At 44.0% G+C, this 20,071-nt stretch overlaps 1 protein-coding gene across 7 annotated transcripts in view; it reads left to right on the forward strand.

The window, feature by feature from the left end:
- Positions 1-20,071, forward strand: part of STON2 (stonin 2) — a 157,008-nt gene that overhangs the window by 79,440 nt on the left and 57,497 nt on the right. For 6 of the 7 annotated variants that reach the window (XM_066274851.1, XM_066274853.1, XM_066274855.1 and 3 more), the window contains one exon: positions 12,059-12,229. The exons of the other annotated variant lie outside the window; for it this stretch is intronic. In XM_066274851.1, coding sequence (XP_066130948.1) covers positions 12,059-12,229 — 171 coding nt within the window. The remainder of the gene's footprint in view (positions 1-12,058; positions 12,230-20,071) is intronic. 7 annotated transcript variants of the gene reach the window in all.

A 20,071-nucleotide genomic window follows, 5' to 3' on the forward strand; every position in this document is an offset into this window, starting at 1 on the left:
TAGTCCTAAAACCAAGTCCCAGGATACAAGGATCCTGCCTGCCCATAGCCTGCCCCCAACACACATTAACACAATCACGCCCATCCCAAGAAATCAACTGCGCCACGGTTTCCACGTGGGCAGCGCCATCTTTAACAGTGAGCATAATATATTTTATCTGCCCAACACCCACCATCTTGAAATATTAAAGTCAACATTAGTATGGGACAAAGTAAAGCTAATTGGCCCTATGTTTATTCACCTACCATTTGTTGAGCCACTGCTGTTTGCCAGGCACTGTGCTAGGTTTGGGGAAAACAATGGTGAAACTAGCCGTAACTACTAATTTATTGAGAATCTACTTTTTTTTTTTTGGACAGCAGAACAGGCTCTTTGCATGCTTTATCATGAATCTTTACAAAAGCCATAAGGTAGGTATTGTCCCCATTTTATAGATGAGAAAACCGGGGGTAAGAATGTTAAAAACTTAGACCAGAGTCACAAAACTCACAAGTGACAGAATGAAGGTTACATCTAAATGATGTACTGTGACCAGTACTGCTCCACCCTTTGCTTGAGGGCTTCTGAATAATGTTTCTTAGTTTTTTTTCCCCCAGACATCTAATGGAGTAGTTTTTTTATTTTATTATCAAACTATTAAATTATCTTTTTAGTATAATGGGTTTTAATGAAATATGTAGAGAGAAAGGAACTCATCTATCTATCATCTAACATAATACCTTGTGGCCAAAAACACAAATGGAAAATACATGCTTTCATTTAGGTAAATGTAAACCTTTAATAATAATAGAATTCCAGTTAATAAATGAAGAAGTAATAGGAGAAAGTCACTCTTTCCCAGTCTCTATGGAATAATACCTAACCACTGATTCCCAGTTGGCTGCTAAGTGAACAAAGCCAGAGGAGATCATGTGGGAGTGGCCTCCTGGTAGAAGACCACCTATCAACTAGTCTTTCCAAAAATCAAATCTGAGTTTGATCAGACCTCCAGATTTAACTATGAGTTTGTGGTAAGTCACACCATCATCAAAATGTGGATTGCAGGACAAGCTTTATGACAGAAGAATCAAGTTATTAAATAAATTGCAAGGAAAAAAATAAAAGCTGGAAAAAATTAGATTAAAAAGACAATATTTATCAATTAATCACAGGATTGATTTGAATGAAGTGCAAAAAAAAATCTGTGAGGCATTTGCAGAGAATTTTATACTGACTAGATATTGGATAACATTTAAGTAGTTATAGCTCATTTGGGGATGTAACAACATATTTGTTTACAAGCAGAATCCTTATCCTTGAGAGATACATGCTGAAATATTTATAGAGAAAATGATATGATACTGAGAATTTGCTGTATAATATTCCTGGTGGGTAGGGATAGAGGTGAAACAAGATTTGGCTGAATTAATTGTTGTTGAAGCAGGTGATGTGTACATAGAGTTTGTTACACCTTTATCTTTTTTTTAATATACATTTGAAATTTTTCATAAGCAGAAATTTAGAATTCATTTCACAACTATGTGGAAAGGTCTGATAAAGCAAGAGGAATGGAGGGAAAGGTCTGTGTTCACATAAAAATAAGCTGGTCCACTTTCTACTAGAATTGTGCTCCCCTGCTAGCAAGTGTCCTGACGGACCCACTTTGTGACAGCCTCTGAGTAGGCCGAGGCTGGGGGTCGTGAACAACGGAACTGAATTGGTTTCTCTGTGAAAGTTACCGTGCCCCAGCTGGCACATTCTGAGAGCCAGAAGCTATGGCAGTCACCACTGAGACTTGTGCAGTTCTCTGCTGTTCCTGAATGTTTTATAGGTTCCCTCAGTAAATCTTCAGTCACAGCCTTGGGAGGTGGATGCTGTCATCCGCACTCCACAGCCTAGGAAGCTGGACCTCCCTCCTGTGACTTGACTGGAGCATAAATAGCAGAGCTGGAACCCAAGCCCTGCCTTGGATGCCACTCATCGCTGTTCCTTCCCCAGGCCTGACAGCAGACGAGCATTTTTGTCTTAAAGGTGCGCGTACTCAGAGCCAGGCTGCACGGTTTGTGCCAGATGTGGACTTCTTTCTGGATGGATGGTCGTTGTGGATGTGAGAATAAGAAAAATGCATTGGGCCCTGGCCGGTTGGCTCAGCGGTAGAGCATCGGCCTGGCGTGCGGGGGACCCGGGTTCGATTCCCGGCCAGGGCACATAGGAGAAGCGCCCATTTGCTTCTCCACCCCCCCCCTCCTTCCTCTCTGTCTCTCTCTTCCCCTCCCGCAGCCAAGGCTCCATTGGAGCAAAGATGGCCCGGGCACTGGGGATGGCTCCTTGGCCTCTGCCCCAGGCGCTAGAGTGGCTCTGCTCGCGGCAGAGCAACGCCCCGGAGGGGCAGAGCGTAGGCCCTGGTGGGCGTGCTGGGTGGATCCCGGTCGGGCGCATGCGGGAGTCTGTCTGACTGTCTTTCCCCGTTTCCAGCTTCAGTAAGAAAAGAAAAAAAAAAAGAAAAAGAAAAATGCATTGGACATGAAGATTACACTACATTAGAGGGCAGGACAGGGGACAAATACCACCCCCCCCCAATGAATAAGCTCCCACCCAGAGGTAGTTTAAGGTTGGTTGAGGTGGCCCCAGGCACAGAAGAAAGTATTGGGCCCCTTAAAAAAAAAGAGAGAGAGAGAGAAAAGTGTAAAGTTGGGGTTTTGCGGGACCCTTCAGAAGTTGGGACCCAGGGCACGTGCCCAGGGCGCCCGCCATTAATCTGCCTCTGCTCCCACCACGTTCCAGGCACCGTGCTGAAAGCTGTATCTAGTACTGGGTGGGAGTCAGAGCTGGAGGAGGGAAGGAGTTACGGTCTCTGTCTTTTTTTTTTTTTAAACCCCTGGTGTAAAATTCATAGTGTCTCCTCACCTTTAATCATATTAAAGGAATGCAAGTCTTTCTTCTTCCTCCTTCTCTCTTTCTGCCCCTCTGTGACTTCCCTCCAAGCCTTTTCCTTGCTTGGCAAGGTGGGTGACGAGAGAGAGACAGAGATAGAGAGAGGGAGAGACAGAGATAGAGAGGAAGAGTAGGTCCAAACAGGAGCACCCCAAGCTGAAGCTAGGGCTCTGAGCAATGTCTCAAACTATGGAGATTTTATTTTATATTTTTATTTTTTGAGAGAGAGAGAGACAGGCAGGGAGAGAGAGATGGAGGAGAGAGACGAGAAGCATGAATTCATAGTTGCGACCCTTCGGTTGTTTACTGATTGTTTTCTCCCTGTGCCTCAGTGAGGGGCTCAAGCTGAGTCAGTGACCCTTGGCTCAGGCCAGCGACCTCTGGACTCAAGTGAGCGACCATGGGATCATGTCGATGATCCCACACTTAAGTTGGCATGCCCATGCTCAAATCAGCCAGTCCCCGGTTGATGCTCTGTCCGCTGTGCCTCCGCGGATCAGGCTCAAACTACAGTGTGTCCGTAAAGTCATGGTGCACTTTTGACCGGTCACAGGAAAGCAACAAAAGACGATAGAAATGTGAAATCTGCACCAAATAAAAGGAAAACTCTCTCAGTTTCATACCTATTCAGTGCAGTTCGATGTGGGCTCACGCACAGATTCTTTAGGGCTCCTTAGGTAGCTATCCCGTATAGCCTCTACAGACTCGTCACTGACTGATGGCCTACCAGAACGGGGTTTCTCCACCAAACTGCCAATTTCCTTCAACTGCTTATCCCACCGAGTAATGTTATTCCTATGTGGTGGCGCTTCGTTATAAATACGCCAATATTCACGTTGCACTTTGGTCATGGATTCGAATTTAGCGAGCCACAGAACACACTGAACTTTCCTCTGTACCGTCCACATCTCGACTGGCATGGCCGTGGGCTGCTCTGCTGTATACACGGTGTTAGGTCATCATCTGCGCATGCGCACATGCTGCCACATCATCCTACAGAAACTGGGAGGGTTTTCCTTTTATTTGGTGCAGATTTCACATTTCTATCGTCTATTGTTGCTTTCCTGTGACCTGTCAAATGTGCACCATGACTTTACGGACACACTATACAGAGATTTTAGGGAGGAAGAACCCAGTAGTCTGATTTTGAAGTCCTCTGGTGTTTACAGGAAAATATATTGAGAGAATAAGAAGGTATTGATTCACATTATCCCTAGAGAAATGAGTTAGTCAAATCATTCCTCAAATGACTATAAATTCTAAGGAAGCAGGGAAAGCTATTTCTAATTAAGTGTTTGATGCTTGTTCTAACTTGTATGTCAATACTATGTCAGATTTTCAATTCAGAATGTTCCCTATGTACATAAGAATATGTTAGAGGCCCTTCTGCAGCCATATGGGGTTCAGATTTATGCACATTTAAAAGTTGTTTCATGACTGAGAGACTGTCACAGATTTGAACCCTTAGGAAAGAAGACCCACATATTTTCTGGGTGAGAGCTCATTGGTCAGCAAAAAGGAGAAGGTATAGGAGCTAATCTCTGAAAATCTTTGACTCATGGAACATCATTTTTCTATTTAATTTTTATCTCAAATTAAAAGTTCATTTAAAAAAATTTAAAAACCTACAGCAAACGTTATCATTAAGAACATATAGTTGTAGCCCTGGCCGGTTGGCTCAGCGGTAGAGCGTCGGCCTAGCGTGCGGAGGACCCGGGTTCGATTCCCGGCCAGGGCACATAGGAGAAGCGCCCATTTGCTTCTCCACCCCTCCGCCGCGCTTTCCCTCTCTGTCTCTCTCTTCCCCTCCCGCAGCCAAGGCTCCATTGGAGCAAGGATGGCCCGGGCGCTGGGGATGGCTCTGTGGCCTCTGCCCCAGGCGCTAGAGTGGCTCTGGTCGCAACATGGCGATGCCCAGGATGGGCAGAGCATCGCCCCCTGGTGGGCAGAGCGTCGCCCCTGGTGGGCGTGCCGGGTGGATCCCGGTCGGGCGCATGCGGGAGTCTGTCTGACTGTCTCTCCCTGTTTCCAGCTTCAGAAAAATGAAAAAAAAAACAAAAAAAAAAGAACATATAGTTGTATTTTCTTTAACAACAATGGTGTTGTCACTGGCACTGTTTGATAGAGTATTTGAGGTCCTGGTCAATGCTATCAAAAAGAAAACTAATTAAGGTTTTAATTTTTATTTATTTTTCAATTAATTTTAATTTATTGTGTTTACATGGATTCTAGTGTTGTCCTGAATGCATCCCCCTCCCCTGTATTCCCCTCATCATCTCCCTTGCCCCCCTCCCCATAGCACCCTCCCCCCTTCCCTTCAGCTTTATCCCATCCTATCATCCCCTTTCCCTCTGTCCTCTTTTCCTCTGGTCCCTTTGATCCCTCCTCTTAATTCCGTTCCTCAGTTTACATTGTTCACTGGATTCCTCAAATGAGTGAGGTAATATGATATTTTTCTTTCTCTGCCTGGCTTATTTCACTCAACATAATAGTTTCCAGGTCCATCCATGTTGTCATAAAAGGTAAGATTACCTTCTTTTTCATGGCCCCATAGTATTCCATAGTATATACGTACCACAGCTTTTTAATACACTCGTCCACTGACGGACACTTGGGCTGTTGCCAGATCTTCGCTATTTTGAACAATGCTGCCGTAAACATGGGAGAGCTTTTATTATTTCAGTCGGTGATATAGTGTCCTTGGGATATATTCCTAAAAGTGGAATGGCTGGGTCAAAGGGCTGTTCCATTTCTAATTTTTTTAGGAATCTCCAAACTCTTTTTCACAGTGGCTGCACCAGTCTGCATTCCCACCAGCAGTGCAGGAGGGTTCCCTTTTCTCCGTATCCTCGCCAGCACTTATTCTGTGTTGTTTTGTTGATGAGCGCCATTCTGACTGGTGTGAGGTGATATCTCATTGTGGTTTTAATTTGCATTTCTCTAATGATTAGTGATGTTGAGCATTTTTTCATATGCCTATTGGATATCTGTATGTCTTCTTTGGAGAACTGTCTATAAATTTCTTTTACCCATTTTTTGATTGGATTGTTTATCTTCCTGATGTTGAGTTTTACAAGTTCTTTATAAATTTTGGTTATTAACCCCTTATCAGACGTATTGTCGAATATGTTCTCCTATTTTGTAGTTTGTCTTTTTATTCTGTTCTTATTGTCTTTAGCTGTGCAAAAGCTTTTTAGTTTGATATAGTCCCATTTCTTTATCCTATCTTTTATTTCAATTGCCTGTGGAGATAAATCAGCAAATATATTGCTGCGAGAGATGTTGGAGAGCTTACTGCCTATGTTTTCTTCTAAGATGCCTATGGTTTCACGGCTTACATTTAAGTCTTCTTTCCATTTTGAGTTTATTTTTATGAATGGTATAAGTTGGTGGTCTGGTTTCATTTTTTTGCAAGTAGCTGTCCAATTTTCCCAACACCATTTGTTGAAGAGACTGTCTTTACTCCATTGTATGCTCTTACCTCCTTTGTCAGATATCAGTTGTCCATAAAGGTGTAGGTTTATTTCTGGGTTCTCTGTTCTGTTCCATTGATCTATATGCCTGTTCTTATGCCAGTACCAAGCTGTTTTGAGTATAATGGCCTTGTAGTATAACTTGATATCAGGAAGTGTGATGCCTCCCACTTTATTCTTCCTTTTTAAGATTCCTGAGGCTATTCGTGTTCTTTTTTGGTTCCATATAAATTTTTGGAATATGTGTTCTATATCTTTAAAGTATGTCATTAATATTTTAATTGGTATTGCATTGAATTTATAAATTGCTTTGGGTAATATAAATATTTTAATGATGTTTATTCTTCCTAACCATGAGCATGGTATATGTTTCCACTTGTTTGTATCTTCCTTGATTTCTTTTATCAATGTTTTATAATTTTCCGAATACAAGTCTTTAATCTCCTTGGTTAAATTTACTCTTGGTACTTAATTTTTTTTGTTGTAATAGTGAAGGGGATTGTTTCCTTAATTTCTCTTTCTGACAGTTCATTGTAGGTGTATAAAAATGCCTGTGATTTCTGAGTATTAATTTTATATCCTGCCACCTTGTTGAATTCATTTATCAGGTCCAATAGTTTTTTGACTGAGACTTTAGGGTTTTCTATATTCAATATCATATTATCTGTAAATAATGATAGTTTTACTACTACCTTTCAAATTTGGATGCCTTTTATTTCTTCTTGTCTGATTGCTGTGGCTTGAACTTCCAGAATTATGTTGAATAAGAGTGGTGGAAGGGGGCACTCCTGCCTTGTTCCTGATCTTAAGGGAATTGCTTTTAATTTTTGCCCATTGAGTATGATGTTGGCTGTGGGTTTGTCATAATGGCCTTTATCATGTTGAGGTATGTTTTCTGTATTTCCACTTTCCTGAGAGTTTTGATCATAAATGGGTACTGGATTTTATCAAATGCTTTTTCTGCATTTATTGAAATTATCATGTGGCTTTTCTTCTTTCTTTTGCTTATGTGATGAATCACATTGATTGATTTGTGAATATTGTACCAGCCTTGCCTTCCCAGAATAAATCCCACTTGATCATGGTGTATGATTTTTTTCATATATTGCTGGATCTGGTTTGCTAATATTTTGTTGAGGATTTTAGCATCTAAATTCATCAGGGATATTGGCCTATCATTTTCTTTCTTTGTGTTGTCTTTACCTGGTTTTGGAATCAGAATTATGCTCGCCTCATAAAAGGAGCTTGGAAGTCTTCCTTCCTTTTGAATTTTTTGAAATAGCTTGAGAAGAATAGGAGTTCTTCTTTGAATATTTGGTAGAATTCACTCGTGAAGCCATCGGGCCCAAGGCTTTTGTTTGTTGGGAGTTTTTTGATAACTGTTTTGATCATATTTGTTGTAATTGGTCTGTTTAGGTTTTCTGATTCTTCCAGATTGATTTTTAAAATATATGTTTCAAGGAATTTGTCCATTTCATCTAGGTTGTCTAATTTTTTGGCATACAGTTCTTCATAGTATTTTCTTACAATCCTTTGTATTTCTCTTGTGTCAGTTGTTATTTCTCCACTCTCATTTCTAATTTTATTTATTTGAGTCCTCTTTCTTTTTTTCTTGATGAGTCTGGTTAAAGGTTCATCGATCTTGTTTACCTTTTCAAAGAACCAGCTTCTGGTTTCATTGATCCTCTGTATTGTTTCTTTAGCCTCTTTGTCATTGATTTCCACTCTGATCTTTATTATTTCCTTCCTTCTACTACCTCTGGGCTTTACTTGCTGTTCTTCTTCTAGTTCTTTTAGATGCAGGGTTAAGTTGTTTATTTGAACTTTTTCTAACTTCTTAAGGTATGCTTGTAATGCTATGAACTTTCCTCTCAGTACTGCTTTTGCTGTGTCCCATAAATTTTGAGATGTTGTATGCTCATTTTCATTCGTTTCTAGGAATTTTTTTATTTCTTCTTTGATCTCATTGTTAACCCATTCGTTATTTAATAACATGCTATTTAGTTTCCAAGTGTTTGAGTATTTTTCAGTTTTTATGTTGTGGTTGGTTTCTAGTTTCATGCCAGTGTGATTAGAGAAAATGCTTGATATGATTTCAATCTTCTTAAATTGGTTGAGACAGCTTTTGTGCCCTAACATGTGGTCTATCCTAGAGAATGTACCATGAGCACTTGAAAAGAATGTATATTCTGCTGCTTTAGGGTAAAAGGTTCTGAAGATATCTATTAAATTGAGTTGATCTAATGTGTCCTTTAAGTCTGCTGTTTCTTTGTTAATTTTCATTCTCGAGGATCTATCTAGTGATGTTAGTGGGGTATTGAAATCCCCTATTATTAAGTATTGCTGTTGATCTTGCCCTTTATATCCATCAAAATATGCTTTATATATTTAGGTGCTTAGATATTTGTAATGGTTATATATTCTTATTGGATTGCTCCTTTTATCATTATGTAGTGACCTTCTTTATCTCTTACTATAGCCTTGGTATTTTTTTTTGTTGTTGTTTTTACAGGGACAGAGAGAGAGTCAGAGAGAGGGACAGACAGGGACAGACAGACAGGAACGGAGAGAGGAGAAGCATCAATCATCAGTCTTTGGCTGTGACACCTTAGTTCAGGAGTCCCCAGATATTTCCAGTACCCACCTGGACCCATACATTGTTATCACAATATTATTGACTATATTTCCCATGCTCCCCAGGACCATTCTGTAACTACCAATTTGTACTGTTTGATCCCTTCACGTTTTTCACCCAGACCCCAATGTAAAGCCACAGTGAGGTTCTGAAACAAAACCCCCGATTATACATTATCCTTAAGGGAAAAGGAGACCCACTTTACAGGGCCACTTTCAGGGTTATGTTGTGGGAAAGGCCAGGGTTGCCGACATGATGTTTACTTTGTTGGTACAGCTCTAAGCATTTACTGTGCACTGAGTGCTGGGTGTTCTCTTTGGGACGGTTCTCTTAGTCTGTACAATGGAGCTTATATCACTGGCTTCATGAGGTGGTTGACAGTAAGGTTTTATCGAATTGATACATATAAAGCATTAAGAAAAGTGCCTGGGCCTGACCAGGCTGTGGCGCAATGGATAGAGCGTCGGACTGGGATGCAGAGGACTCAGGTTCAAGACCCCAAGGTCGCCAGCTTGAGCTCGGGCTCATCTGGTTTGAGCAAAAGCTCACCAGCTTGGACCCAAGGTCGCTGGCTCGAGCAAGGGGTCACTCGGTCTGCTGAAGGCCCACGGTCAAGGCACACATGAGAAAGCAGTCAATGAACAACTAAGGTGTCGCAACAAAAAACTGATGATTGATGCTTCTCATCTCCCTCCGTGTTCTTGTCTGGCTGTCCCTACCTATTTCTCTATCTGACTCTCTCTGTCTGTGTAAAAAAAATAAATTAATAAATCATATTTTTTAAAAAGTGCCTGGCACAGAGTAAATGTTCAGTACGTGGTGCTGAGGTGTCATTGTCATCATCATTGTTATTGATCCTCACAAGGAGCTGTGTGATGTGACTTCAGTCTGAGGGCCCTCCCCATCTGATTGATATATGAGTGCCAGTCTGGCAGTGACAGAGCTGGGAAGGAAAGCCAGGCATTCTGACATTGAGCCACACAGCATGCTGCGACCCACATAGGGGCCCTTTTACAGAGCAGCAATCCCCGGTGATAGCCTGACCTCGTACTCTCCTTCACTCTCACGTGCCAGTAGGGATTCTATATGCTGATATGGAAAACTCAAATACATTATTAAGTGTTTTTTTCTTCAATTGCCAAAATAAGGCATCATGGTTATACTTCAGTCTCTGTTGTATTATTTTTAGAAGGGTATTCATATACGCTTTACATGCATAAAAATTTCTGAAGCAGATATATAAGAAATTTTAACAATGTTTATCTTTGGGGGAATGGAACTAATTGTTAGAGAGAATAGGTAGACTTTGACTTTTTATTTTATACCCTCGTATACTGTTCAAAATTTTTTGTTACAGTTTTCTAAGTAAGTTCAGAAACTTAAAAAATAAAAACACTGAAAAAGAAGGTGTTTTTGTTCTTTCAAATGGCTATAACAAAATATCACAGACTAGGCAGCTTATAGACAACAGAAGTTTAGTTTTCTTAATTCTAGAGGCTGGAAGTCTGAGATCAGGGTGTGAACATGGTCAGGTAAGGGCCCTCTTCCTGGCTGAAGACTTCATGTACCCTCACATGGCAAAGAGACTAGGCAGCTCTACGAAGGCTGCTTTATAAGGGCACTAACCCCATTCATGAAGGCTCCACCCTCGAAACCTAATCCCCTCCAAATGACCCGCTTCTTGACATCCCGTTGGGCATTGGGATTTCAACATACGAATTTGGGGGCGGGGGACACACAAACATTCAGACCCCAGCAGAGGGGGAGAAGAGTACAGTAACCCGTCTTTATAACAGTGTTTCCCAAACCCAAAAGACCTAAGCAAAAAAGCCTCTGGTAAGGAAACATGGCACTCGGTAGGTCTGGAGCTGAGAAATGCACAATAGATATTAGCATATAAAGGTGAGAAGATACATTTTTTTTTTCTTACCTCTATTGTATCTATTATTACCCTGCAGAATTATAATCCACAACTTTTCAGTTTTGGATCCATATACGTCTTTAAGAAAAGGTGACCTAGGCTTAGGTGGGATGGAAGTGAATCTTTCTTCAGGAATGGTGGAAGACTTGCTGGGGGTGTGGTGCCACGAGTCAGGCAAAGGGGGTCCAAATCTTGGGTTTTCTGTGTACTGGCTGGCAGAGTCCTAAGCAGGTTCCCTAACCTCTGGGTCTCTGTGCACTCACTCACATGCGAAAGAGAAGCCAGGATGCCTCCCTCCTAAGGGCGTTCTCAGGCTGAAATAAATGAGAGAAGGACCTGGTCCTGAGTTTCTGGAATAGGTGTCAGTTCCTCCTCCTCACCGCCGGTCCATTGGTCCACCTCCTGCGGTAACACTGCCCTCCGCGCCTCTGTTTCTGAACAACCGCGCTTACACCAAACGAAACAGATCACTGAAAGATCCCCCCGTTTGTGAAAGCCTTCATTTTAAAACTTCTCAAAGGCTGGGCTCTCATGTAGCAAGGAGTTTTTATTTTGCATTTCCAATGTGAATCCATTTCTAAACTCTTGATTTCCAGATACCTATTTCAAGAATGTGCCTCTTGTACAAGGCAGAGAGAGAATCTTGTTTCACGACAATTTAGAGCCCAGAAGATAGAGAAATTCATTGTCTAAATCACATCCAGCTTTGCCTGCTCTGGGCCATTCCAGGCTCCTGCCCGAGGGAGCCCCTTCCCCTCATTTCCTGTGCCAGTGTTAATGCTCAGATGCAGTGGAGACCCACCCGGAGTTGGGAGTTCAATCTTAAAGGGTGCGTGCTAAAGCACCTCCCTTTCAAAGTAACCTTTGCATTAAGCCTTTTCGGAATCTAATTACTCAAGTGTTATGTGCCTCCCCAAAGTACCCGTGCCCCTGCAGATTGAGTTTAAAGTTCAGGAAGTGTTAACAAAAGGCATCAGGAGCAAGATCTGAGCCTTGCCTCCGAAGAATCTCCCTGTCTGGCCTCGCCTCTCCCTCCTCCTGGGTGTGCCTGCCCGGGAAGGCCAGTGAGTAACCTGCACATTTTTTTTTTTTTTTATCTTGGCCCTTCCCACCCAGACGAGAGGACGGAGTGGCAGACAGGCAGGCAGGCGGCGGTGAGTCCTGTTGAAGCATGCACGGATCATCCCTCTGCCCGCACCCACGTCCTGGACCCCTCGCCACCCTCACCCCACTGCAGGAGGAGCCAGAGCCCCTGTGAGGGTCCGGAAGGGACCTCCACTTTCAATGGTAAGGGCTGCCAGCGGCAGGACCACTTCATTCATTTTATTTGCTTTCGTGGTGGCTTTTCTTCTCTATTGTGTTTAGCTAGGGGAGTGCCTGATAGGATTGAAGGTGTTTTGTTTGGTGGATGGGTTAGTTCTCAGTCATCCCAAGACAAAGACGTGTCTTTTCCCAGCAGGATTTATGAGAACCTGTAACCTGATAGCCTGGCCTTGAATCAAAACTTAATGTACTAATTACCTCTGGTTAGTGCAACTTACCCTTTTGGCCCTGTAGGGGGGGAAAATGAAAAAAAACTACGCTGCTTATCAAATAGGTTTTGAAGAAGGAAAAGTGCTAAAGATTGTGGACATTTTATGGGCTCCTCTGACTAATTGAAAAGTAGCCTAAGTTATTACCATAGCTTTAAAATAGACCATGAGGACACTTTGTCTCAAAACAAAACAAACCAAGCAAGCAGAAAACCCCATTTCAAAGATTTCCCTGTCGAATGGAAGATGCCAGTGGATGGGGGTTTGAGTAGAAGAGTTTAAAGGTATGTTGGTCTAATTAAATAGAGATGAACGTGGGAGCATTGAATTAAATCGGTGGTGCTCTGGGAAGGAAAACAGTCAGATGCTCAATGTGGGATTCATGCAGTATTTGAGAGGGAGAACAGAGATCTCTGTATAGTGTGTCCAGAATTCTTGGAGGGGCGGGTTGGAAGCACATGGAGGCGGCCGGGGAGCAGGTTCCCTGCGTGGGGCCGGTGCCAAGGCCTTCTCCCTCAATTGCTGTGCATGAGGGAGTAATTCAGAGGCGTCCAGCGCTGCTTTGTTCACAGGCTTCTGGTTTCAATATTTATTCTAAACACAAGCTATTGCTTGCACCGGCCTCCGAAGGCAAACAACTGCCTCTGGTTGCTGGCCAAGCCCAAACTTTCCGACCCGGGAGAGGTCGAGAAAGATGTTGTAGGAGAGAGAAAACGACAGGGAACATTCTTTTGAATCTATACCACGTTAATTTGACACTACATTACCGTGGTACACTTGAGACAGCCCTGTTGTTGTTTTTTTATAACAGATGGGAGGGCTTCCATCCGGATGACACTAGAGTGTGAAGACGCTGAGCTCAAGGGTTTAACGGGATAACGGCAGTAGAAATTGCCCAAACTAGAGGCACTCCCATGACGCGTGCGACCGTTTGTTTGGCCTGTGCCCAGGTGTCTCTGTGAATGCAGCACAGGTTCCTTCTTGGCACCGCCGTGCGGGCAACTTAAGGACTCTGTATAAGGAGCAACATATCTTCACCGTGTCTAGGTTTTTAGAGCAGCAATAAACAAAAGCCCTAAAACATGGTGTACCAAAAATGAAGGGCGCCGCCGGCAGAGTGCAAATTGCTTCTGAGATTGCGTACGCCTCTTCTGAGTTTCAGGGAGGTACAGTATGTTTTTCGTTGTCGCTGTTGAAATCAGGAGTCCTCCGTCATGGCCGTTATCCTGTGCCTGTGGTGGAAATGCCAGTAGTTTGCTTTCTTACTGCTTAGGTTGCCCTATGGTGAATAAATCAAAAGCATAGATCGACTGCAGCCCAATCAGCCAGCTCTTTAGAAGATGAGCCAAGAATGTCACTTACTTTGTTGCCAGGTGAGCAAGAGATGGGGGTGGGAGCCATTATGATGATTTTACTGGAGATGCAAGGTCTAGATTTGTGACCCTTTCTCAGTTATGACTGAGAAACAAATGGATGTCACTCCAAGCCACCCATGGGGTTAGCAACAGTGATAGCCATTTGGCCCCTTCCTTCCTAGGCATTTGCACTTCAGATACTGTGCATTACGGTTAGTATAAGAACATCCCTCCCACACTCACTTCCAGCCCAGACGCAGTGCTCAGGAACAGATACAGGTTAGAGGAGTGCGGGCGGAGTGTCCGGTTGATAGCCTCTTCTGCTCAGTTTCGGAGCTTCCTAGGCTTTCTTCAGAAACTGAATGGAATGCAGTATCTCATTGGATTTGGCTTTTCAGAGGCATCTTCACGGTGAATTTAGCATTTCTTTTTATTTCACTGTGTTTTTCATCCACTCTTTTTGTTTAGTCTTTTAAGCTGTGATCCTCACCAAGCAGACTGGAAACTGGCCGTACAAATTGGAACCAAACTGTACTTCCGACACCCTTGCCTTTGAGTAGCATGTGTTTGCTCCTGCTCTTCGTGTCCCTTCCAAAGAGCCATCAGGAACTACTTGGCCACCACTACTTCTCTGCCGTCCTGTGTTCTCTGGTTTCTGGAATTCATTTCTCTACCACCCCCTGCTGTCCCAAACCTCACAAGTAGGTGTTTAGAGAATTTGAGTGGAGCTGACCAAAAGGTCATGGTGGTCTTTGGTTAAAGACAGAAGGTAGCACCTTAGTTGTAGGGGTGCTATAATAACTCCTGCTGCACACAGCCAGGCTGTGCTGCAGGGCCTGGGTCAGGGAGCATCGCTCTGAATTCAGCCACCGTGGTTTTAGTGTGTCTCTGCAGTGGTCCCAGTTGGGGCAAGGCTGAGCGAAGTAGGGGTGTGGAGTGAAGAGGGCTTAGCCAGCAGCTGGTGGCTGAAATGTAATTAGCCTCAGCCTGTAATCTTCAGTGAGCTCCCGCTTCCTGCTCCTCAGGGCTTTTTGCCGGTCTTGTGTGTTATCTTTTTCCTGTACTATGTCTTCCGACGCACTGCAGCTCCTCATGTTAGTGCCTGTGGGATCCTGTGGAAGATGGGGCCCTGGTGAGCATTTGGCCACATTTCATCTGTAGGGACATCCAAAGCCAGGAAGAGACATCACAGACACACCTGCCCTGAACAGGTCCTCATGAGGATGGCATGTCATCCATATTACCTTTAAAAACCCCAAAGGCTAGGCCCTGGCCAGTTGGCTCAGTGGTAGAGTGTTGGCCTGGCATGTGGAAGTCCCGCGTTCAATTCCCAGCCAAGGCACACAGGAGAAGCACCCATCTGCTTCTCCACTCTTCCCTCTCTCCTTTCTCTCTATCTCTCTCTTCCTCTCCCTCATCTAAGGCTCCATTGGAGCAAAGTTGGCTCTGAGAGCGGCTCCATGGCCTCCGCCTCAGGCCCTAGAATGCCTCCAGTTGCAACCAAGCAGTGCACTAGATGGGCAGAGCATCGCCCCCTGGTGGGCATGCTGGGTAGATCCTGGTTGGCCACATGCTGGAGTCTCTCTCTGCCTCCCTGCTTCTCACTTCAGAAAAATACAAAAACAACAACAACAACAAAACAAACAAACAAAAACCCTGAAGGCTGGCCGGTTGGCTCAGTGGTAGAGCATCAGCCTGGAGTGCAGAAGTCCTGGGTTCGATTCCCGGCCAGGGCACACAGGAGGGGCACCCATCTGCTTCTCCACCCCTCCCCCTCTCCTTCCTCTCTGTCTCTCTCTTCCCCTCCCGCAGCCCAGGCTCCATTGGAGCAAAGTTGGCCCAGGCACTGAGGATGGCTCTATGGTCTCTGCCTCAGGCGCTAGAATGGCTCTGGTAGCAACAGAGCGACACTCCCTGGTGGGCATGCCTGGTGGATCCCGGTCGGGCGCATGTGGGAGTCTGACTGTCTCCCTGTTTCCAGCTTCAGAAAAATACAAAAACAAAACAAAACAAAACCCTGAAGGCTATTATAAAATAGCTCTGAGAGCAAACAGATATCTTTTGCTTTAGTTTGAGACTGAGATCTTGAGGATTAAGGAAGATGCGTGTGTGTGCAGGCAGGGGTGGAAATGAGGAGTACCCAGTGAGACTTCGGTCTGAGGGTTTTGTAAAATTTTGGAATTAGGGTGAAGACTTTGGCCCACACTTAAGAATCACATTTGGATGCAGGTGGGCTTTCTCTCTCATTACAGTTGGTGTGTAACAGGCTGGTTGCCAAAATGGTCCCAGGAGTTTCCCTCTTTGAATCTAGTCCCTCGTGACATGGCTTTGAACCTCTTACAAGAGGTAGAGTCTGTTTTCACTGCCCCTGAACCTGGGCTTGGCCTTGCAACTTACTTTGGCCAGTAGAATGCGCAGAAGTAAAGGGGTGCACGGCAGGGGACCCCAGCCCAGGCCTCTCACGCTTCTGCTGGTTTCCTTGGAATCCAGCCCAGTCACCATATGGACACTTTTGGACTTGCTTGTTGTGACCCAGGGACCCTTGTCACCCCAGGTGGCAGCAATCTTGCACCAGATGTGTGTTGATGAGGCAATCCTAGACCAGCCAGCTGACCGCAGACATGAGTGGGCCCAGAGGTCAGACAAACTGGTCCAGATCCACAAACTCATGAGCAACACTCGATGCTTATTGTTTTAAGCTACTAGTTTTGGAAGAGTTTGTTATGCTAACAGTAACTAATGGATGCATTAGTGGTCACCTGGGGATGGTCCCTCTGTGTTTACCTTTGAGTCTATTTGTTGTAAAGAACTGTTTCGCCGAGTTTATGTAGAGACACCAAGACCAAATGAATTTTTAAGGAGATTTATTAAAAGGAGGAAATTTAATATGCCGGCCGCATATGGCTAACACGGGGCACAGCTGACCCAAATCATGCGCCCCACGCACAGCCCTGAGGTAGGTTATATACCTTTGATCACACACAGGTTGGTGGGAAAAGGGGGAGGGGGAGTGATGACACAATTCATTAGCAAACTTATAATATTCGTCTATAGGATTTATAAAAAATATTCCTATATATCAAAACTTATAAGGTAATACAATAGCAAAAAATGTTGCTTTTCATATTAAAAGATATTTCCAAATTTTTCAGTGTTTATTTGCTATTCCTTTGTCTAGAGGTATATGCATTAACTATATGCTTTCAGGATGGGGCAGGGAGCCCACATGGCACCAGAGAATAAGCTTTTGTAAATGGTTCATTAAAGAAAGAAAGAAAAAGAAAGGAAAGTGGCTTGCCTATTTCCCCCCCCCACACACACACCTGGCTAGGTGTTTACCCTGTTTCTCACAGAGGTGAGGGGAGAGGGAATTTTAGTCTCCCCAGCACAAAATCTCTTTACAGTACAATACTGTCATCTATCCTGAATTGCTGCAAATCACACACAAGTATAAAAATCGTATTTACAAAATCTCTCTGAATGCCTAGCCTAAATTATAAAATGCCCTTTAAGCTTCCTGGTAAAAAGGGGTTTCCTACACAGCATGTGTCTGCAAGCTAGGAATCTTTCATATTCCTTTACTTTCACTCCCTACAGAAAGGAGAGAAAAAGAAATCTGACTTTAAAATATCAATATTAATTTTTCAATTCTTTGGCACCTTACCACATATTAATGTCAATCATAAGTGTTTAATGCAACTCAGCATGAGACTCAGTCACTGGATAGAGGAGTTCTATTGGGGAGGGGGTCAATTCTTGTGATCATCAGCATTACTCTGAGACCTTTTAAACAACACAGATGCATCCCTGGCCAGTTGACTCAGTGGTAGAGTGTGTCAGCCCAGCATGTGGAAGTCCCGGGTTTGATTCCCTGCCAGGGCACACAGGAGAAGCGCCCATCTGCTTCTCTACCTGTTCCCCTCTCCTTCCTCTCTCTCTCTCTCTTCCCCTCCCTCAGCCAAGGCTCCATGAGCAAAGTTGGCCTGGGCACTGAGGACGGCTCCATGGCCTCTGCCTCAGGCACTAGAGTGGCTCCAGCTGCAATGGAGCAACGCCCCAGGTGGGCAGAGCATCGCCCCCTGGTGGGCATGCCAGGTGGATCCTGGTCGGGCGCATATGAGAGTCTCTCTATCTTCTCACTTCTCACTTCAGAAAAATACAAAAAAAATAAAAATAAATAAACAATACAGACACCTCAGCCTTGTACCAGAATATTCAATTAAATATACATAGATGCAGACTAGGAATCTGTAATATAAAAAGCTCTGGTGATTGGCTAGAATTGAAAACCAATAATTCAATGGTTTTTCAGTCCCTTTCCTTACTAAAAAAATGTGATTCTAGTTGATTTTTACTTAGGCAGATACCACTCAGGTGGTTCGTAGTTCATTTCTGACTTGGTATACTTCCAGCTGCCTAAGTAAACTTTGTAATTGCCTTTGGGCTAAAAAGCATGTTGACCTGATCCTAGATGAGGGGGGGAAATTCACAGGTGCAGACAGATGGCTGGAGTGGTATATTGCTTACCATTGTACCCCCTGGGATCTAGAAGATGGTATGGCTTCCATGAATATCTTGGGCATTGGAGATGTAATAAGATCCAGCACTGAGGACCTGATAGTCTAACAGGGAGGAAAAAATCAGAGATCCTTTACCTGTGTATCAAGACAGTAAAGCAAACAGTGTTTTAACCTTTAAACTGCAGGCAAATTTTTACTATGGTGAGTCTATCATTAGTGGTGTGTCAATTGTTGCTACAAAAATGGTGCATTACAGCAACCACAAAATCTCAATGGGTGTACAACAACATGCTTTTATTAACCCCTATGTCTGCCTGTTGGTGTGGGGAGAGCCAGCTGATCTTGGCTGGGCTTAGCTGGGTTGGTTTTACTTCATGTGTCCCCCATCCTCCTCCTGGGCCCAGCTGTCAGCCTGGGCACATTCTTCTCATAGTGGTGGGAGAGATACAAGAGCACAGGCCACAGGGGCAAGCTCATTTCAAGCTTTAGGTTATGTCACAAATCTATTAGCGTCCTGCTGGCCAAAGCAAGTCACGTGGGCAAGTCCACTGGCAAAGGGCAAGGAAATTGATATTTGCAGAGAGAAGGAGCAGAGTCATGTGTCAGAGGGCATGGACTGAGGGGTGAAGAATTAGGGCCGTTTAGATAAGCCTCTGTGGTGGGAGAGGGGCATGTGAGGACTTTACCTTCCCTGGTTTAGAAAAGCTCGTGGAGTCATAGCTGGATCCCGGAGTAACCAAGAGGCACATGCCCCTCATGTGGAACCGGCCCTGCTCCTTGTAATGTGGAAGAAGCATCAGACTCTTTGCTACTATGATCTGCCCAATGGAATTTTTAAGGGAAAAGAATTCCTGCAAGTGCCTCCATCTTGGTAGGTCCAGCGATGGTGCTGGCATCTCAACAGAATGCCTCCATTTCCATTCTCACTCCATCCTCCAAAATTTAAAGACCTTGGGTCACTGGGCTTGGGTGTCCACTGCTTACTTCCAGGATGGGCATTGTTTGGAGTGGAGTCTACTTCAGATTACACACAACATCTCTTTGCTATCGTCACTTCTATCTGGGGCAAAAGGAAACCAGTTTCCATCTAGTTCAAACATTTGGGACTGTTTCCCAAACCCTAGCCCAATGTTGCTGTGGTTAAGAGAGATTTTAGTGACTATCTCTCCCCGATGGCCTGTCTTTCTCTGATTTGTCCTGTGAAAGGCTTGTAGCCTGGGCCCCTGGTTCAGATAAGGAACCTATGTCCTACAATATGACTGAGGTTCTCAGATATTCTGCAGGCCAAAACCCATGTTGTACAGTGTTTGACTGAGAATAATAATGGAGTCCTTTATTACAGGCCACGGATTTATCAGCATTTGCTTGTGATCATTGTGTGCCTTTGGAACTAACTGTGTGGTGTATCAAATTTACCTGCGAGGAAACTGGGGTACAAAGGGTTGGGTCACTTCCCTGAGACCACATCTACTGGACAACCCAGATTAGCAACCTGCCCTCTTAGTCTTTCAGCTTTTGTTTGGCAACCTGATTGATGCCCCCTTGCTTCACCAAAAGCATTCGAGAATATCGTTACCTGCTGAGTTTATTCTCCTAAGAAGCCCCGCCCTCCTAGTATTTATGCTCCATGGGAAACAAGGAAGTCTAGCAGGGAGGTGTTCAGTGATGGTGAGATTTCCCCACCACAATGTCAGAGAAAGAAAGCTGGCTTAAAAGTCATTT

Source organism: Saccopteryx bilineata, chromosome 4 (assembly GCF_036850765.1).
Source record: "Saccopteryx bilineata isolate mSacBil1 chromosome 4, mSacBil1_pri_phased_curated, whole genome shotgun sequence".
Taxonomy (NCBI): Eukaryota; Metazoa; Chordata; class Mammalia; order Chiroptera; family Emballonuridae; genus Saccopteryx; species Saccopteryx bilineata.